General features: G+C 45.7%; 1 protein-coding gene across 2 annotated transcripts in view; it reads right to left on the reverse strand.

Annotated features, from left to right (window-relative positions):
* LOC102671217 (serine/threonine-protein kinase 26) overlaps positions 1–5,168 on the reverse strand; it is a 79,748-nt gene that overhangs the window by 11,157 nt on the left and 63,423 nt on the right. For both annotated transcript variants that reach the window (XM_006617948.2, XM_006617946.2), the window contains one exon: positions 193–417. In XM_006617948.2, the coding sequence (XP_006618011.1) occupies positions 193–417 (225 nt within the window). The remainder of the gene's footprint in view (positions 1–192; positions 418–5,168) is intronic.

The following is a 5,168-nucleotide window of genomic DNA, read 5'->3' on the forward strand; positions in this document are numbered from 1 at the left end:
CGAACCCGATCACTGTAATTTCGTTTTGCACGACGAACGGCGCATCGACAACGTTTCCAATTTTATTATTGTTGTTACAAAATGCTACGAATACCCACGGTAAAATTTATCCTCGGTTACCGAGTATAACGAGACACCGAGAATTGGAAATTAAAGAGGGATCTCTCGAGACACGAGAGGTTGTCGGCTTACCTTGAGATAGGACCCGTAATACTTGGTGACGTATGGGCTGTCGCATTGGGACAGCACCATGATCTCCTGCTGTATATCTTCGATCTCATCCTCCGCCTCCTCGAGATCGATGATCTTGATGGCGACAACCTGCTGGGTCCTATTGTCGATGCCTTTGAACACCTCTCCGAAACTACCCTTCCCAATTCGTTCTTGTTTCGTGAATATCAGCTCGGGGTCCACCTTCTGCGAACAGATACCAAATTATCTCCCTTCGGATGAAAATTCGGATGAAAAGGTAACGACGATTGGGGGAGGAAAAGGGGTGGAAGGGACTTGGCAAAGCTCTCCGCGATTTGCCGCGCTTTTTGCCAAATTTCGCGGGGATGTTACAACGGCTAAAGTTTGAACGGATTTTACAGAGAAAGCCTGGCAATAAGCGTTTTACCAAATTTCGTTCAACGACTCGAAACCGCAATCGTCACGGCCCCTTTTTGGACAAACTTTTCAAACGAAAATCCGCCCCGATAGAACTTTTACGGAATTGAAAGAAGTCGCGTCTACTCGATTCTTCGTATCTTCTACATCGCGCGATGTTATATTAAATGTGGAAAAAAAACATTGGTCGAGCGGCCAATACGATATTCCAAGCATTCTTTCGCACCTTCCAAGTGTTGAAACAATCGTAAAGCGTGAAGAGAGAACAGCCTCGGGATAGAATTACGACGAGCGTCAATCCTCGTTACGAGGAGGAATCAAAGATTCAGAGGAGAAGATCCATCCACGTGGGACTTTCTTTCCAACCGCACGTCCTTCGAAAGTCGAAGAATGCAGCCACGTCTGTGAGAAATGCAGTTCTCCTTGGCTCCTTTCTAACCGATGACACGTGATGTCATAGCGGATAGCAAGAGAAATGCGGCGTATCGACTGACTAACTAATCCGTTGATTCGATTTGACATCACTCGTAATCTCTCGTAGAAAAACCTCGAAACTCTCGATCGACTAATCGAAATAATCAACGCGATGTCGAAGAAGGAAAGATCACGAGAAGAGAGAAAAAAAAAATAGATAGGGAAGGGACAATTTTGTAAAAGCGCGAGAATAAAATCGATATCCAGGAAAATTCATCGGGGCGTTTGAAACGCTCTCTCGACTGTGGCGTGGACCACACAGTGTGAGAAAATTTGCAAAGCAGATTTTCCGCATTTTACCGGCCGTCTACCACGCATTTTATACCGCTCTTTGCCCACCCCCTCCCTCTCTCTATCTTCAATCCGGTCTCTATGATGCGAGCTTTTTATCTACGTGACTTTCCACGCGCGCGCCTTTCGCAAACACATCGAATGGATTCTAAAAAAAAAGAGAAAAGAGGGAGGGGAAAAATAGAAAAGAACGACGTCTGTTTATCGCCGCTTTCATCTCGACCAAATTTTTCTCGTTCGTTCGGAACAAACGCGGGCCACGCATTCGCTTTAATTTCCACGCGGATCTGTCGTCGAAATTTAGGCTGGAGCAAGAAAGCGTTCGTTTTCCAATCACGCTTCCAACGTTAACATCTTGCAACGAAATTAATCGCCACTTCGAAGAGAGGTAACGAAAGTAGACAGAAAGAAGAGAAGAAAGAGAGAGATAAAGAGAGAACCAATTGCTTGCGAATCATGGAGGAGGAAAAGAAGGGGAGGGGTGGAAAAAAAGAATAAGTAGTTTCGACCAAGTTTGAAACGGCCTCGATTTCTTGCCTTATTTTTTTTTTCCTCGGCGTAAACCGCTGTCGTTACGGCGATTAGAGCCGGCTGTTACTCGCCAGTTTCCCAGTGTCAAGAAAGAGAGATGAAAAACTCTGGAGGAGGCGGGGAATGGGGGAGAAAGGATGGAAAATCGGTTGTACACGGTGTTTCACGGACGACCGGCCACGGAACACGAACGATAAAGAGACAAATTGCGTCCGTGTGACGTTGCTCCGCGCGATAAAGTCGAGAAGAAGGCCGCGTCTTAGCTCCTTTTCCCTGTCTGATTGCCGACTGCATGAAACTCACGACACGAATTATAATTAACGAACGTCAACGACACAGAGAGCCGGCAGTGGTGGTTGAAGCACAAGGGAAACTGAACATCGTCGCTCCGACGAAGAGATCTTCTGCTGCAACGATTCTTCTTGATTTTCTACACATCTTAGCTCCTTAGATGGTATAATTGAAAGATCCAGAGTTTCGAAATCAAAATTGATTCGTTCGATTTTTCATTTTTTTTTTTTATTATCAATCGTGAAATATATCCATTGGAAATCTGATTCGCCTTTCGAGGGAAAATTCAAGTGGTGTCACCGTCACAAATTTTTCCCTTTCGCGATTTTCATGTGTCGTCAATGAAGGAAGATCTTCTTCAAAAGATAAACTCGAATATATCGAATACTTCGTTTCCTTTATTTACGACTGATACTTATTTCTTGGATTCCCCTTGCTCACTTTTCGGAAGAAAAGAACACGATCGAACATTTCACCTTCTTTATTTCCTCGTTATTTTATTTTCGAAGTTTCTTGCAGGCATAAGTAATTAAAGGCATAACGCTTTTTATTACCCGCTGGGATTAATAAAGCAGTTGAACGATCCAACTTTTTATTATTTTTTATTATCACATATGCATTTTCTCCGACTTCGATCGAGCAATAAACCGCCTCGTTTTACATTATTTCTCAAGGCGCGCGTAAAAAAAAAAAAAAAAAAAAAATACGAGAATTGTCGTAAATCAAATCGTCGCGCGTTTCCAAGAAGAAACGAGAAAGATATCGGTGAAGAAATTCGTAAGACACGTCTGTCTGTCACCCCTCGAGCTGATAAGGGTCGAGACGCGCCCCGGGCAGTGAATTACACCGATGCGTGGTCAGACAATTAGCGAGAAAGTTGGCGCGGAGCGCCGCGTCTGTTGTTTCCCCAACTCGGTGATGCTGTTACGTACACTCCACTCTGCTCTCACAGCAGACCAGAAATTCTGATGGGCAAGTTATCCACCCCCGAAACTGAATTATCCAACAACCTCGTGTTAAAAGGGGTTACGCCTCGTATCGTTGCCAACCCGGTTACAACCCGCTCGCTCCGCGTTATATAATTGACGTAGCGATACCGACCTCCGTGTAAAATTAACGTTTCCACAACGCACCATATATTATTATGCGATAGAAACACTTCCACGCATACATATCTCTTTCTCTCGAAAGTTTCACGAGGAAAAATTGTCGATCGAGGTGGAACGAAAAATTTGTGCAAAACCGAGGAGAAAAAAGAAGAATTCGCAGGAAACGAATCAAGAGAATGTACAATCGAGACACACACACACACACAAGAAAAATGACACGTCCGTGTTAAGTTTTGAATATCGAACAAGCGAAATATATATATAATCCCTCGAAACGAAGAAACCAACCTTCTTGCCAACTTCCTTACGCTGCCTCTTGCGGACTTTCGCAACGTTTACAAGTCTATTTTAACGACCCGGAGCTATCCGTCGTCTTGTCGATTCACGGCTTCCAAACTGCTTCGTCTTAAGAAACTAGCGCTTAAAATCGATGAGTAACCTTCCGTTATTTTCCGCTTGACAAATCGTCACACCATACGGATTACTTATCATTCCAATTTCACCACGACAAATTTGCGCAGCGAGATTTCATGCAAGATTCGCGCAGTGCGTTGCAGTTTCGAAGGGGGGATTCGTTTAGTTTATTTACCCCAGGCACAGGAGGGGGAGGGTAAACGTTTTTCGGCCGACTAAACACCCAGGCAACCGGGCGAAATTAATGCTCGAGGTGCGACGAGACGATAGCGGATGCGGGGAGGGAACGGGTTGGTATTTGGGCCTGACACAGCGAGCGTTCCAGGGTCAATCAGCAGAGTCAACATCGGCAATAATAGAACGGGCAAACAAAATCTGGCGCCACGGGATTACAATGTGTGTAACCAGACCTCGGATACGAAGACGCAACCGGGTTGAAACTCGACCCGGTTACGGAGTTGAAAATCTCATCGATCGTTTCTACCAACGTCTCGAGAAAAGGCAAACTTCTTTTTCCCGCGATCGATTATCGATCATCCTTTTTTTTAACGAGTTCTGAACGAGCCACTTGGAGTAGGAGAGGAGATCGTCGTCGCGAGGGAAAGTCAGAGTTTCGTTTGCGCGACTCTTCGTCGAAACGAGACGTAACGACCCGATGAAAAGGGACCACCGACCTTTAATCTTCGCCCAGGAGAAAGGTGAGGAGATCGGTTCCGTGCCCGGTCAGACAGACGAACGAGCCGCGCGATCAGAGCGATATTTTTAATCGCGCCCTTGTCCCGTCGATCGATCTCCTCTTTTCCTTCGTTATTTTTCACTTTTTTTCAAAGTATCGAGAAAATCTCGATGTCAGATCTTTCCCACGGATAACGATAATAATAGACGCGTGGCGCGATAATAAACGAGACACTCTTGGAAGCTACGCGCCCCGATCGAATCGAAATACTGGGACAATCCTGTTTGTGAAAAGAAAAAGAAAAAGAAGGAAAGGGTGAGGAAGAAGAGGAAGAAGAGCAGGAGGAAGAAAAAATTCGTGTTAATTCCTCGAAGCGACGCACAGTGGCAAAAGTGGACCAAGACGATTTTCTAACGGGGTCGTTAGGTAATTGTGGAAGATTTCTGCGACGGTTGGCACGGCCGTTACAACGGCATTTCCATAAAAATCCAATTTACGATCGTCGGAGGGGAGGGGAACGGGTCGGTGGGAAAGATTGTGGACGAGAGGAGGCTCGGCCGCCTTCAACGGCACAACTTCAACGGTGTTCGAAAGTAGTTCAACGAGCGTGCGTTAGCGCCATGTGTCGTTCGACCTCGTTTGTTGCGAGAGTAATTTATCGCGGGAGAGGGAGGTGAAAAATTAAAGTTTTTAAACGGCGTTTTCAGGGTTCGACCGAGTGATTCCGAGCGTGGCTGGCCGGAACGACGGGAAGACGGTGTTGTCTTCCCGTC

Source organism: Apis dorsata, unplaced genomic scaffold, assembly GCF_000469605.1.
Source record: "Apis dorsata unplaced genomic scaffold, Apis dorsata 1.3 scaffold_331, whole genome shotgun sequence".
Classification (NCBI taxonomy): domain Eukaryota; kingdom Metazoa; phylum Arthropoda; class Insecta; order Hymenoptera; family Apidae; genus Apis; species Apis dorsata.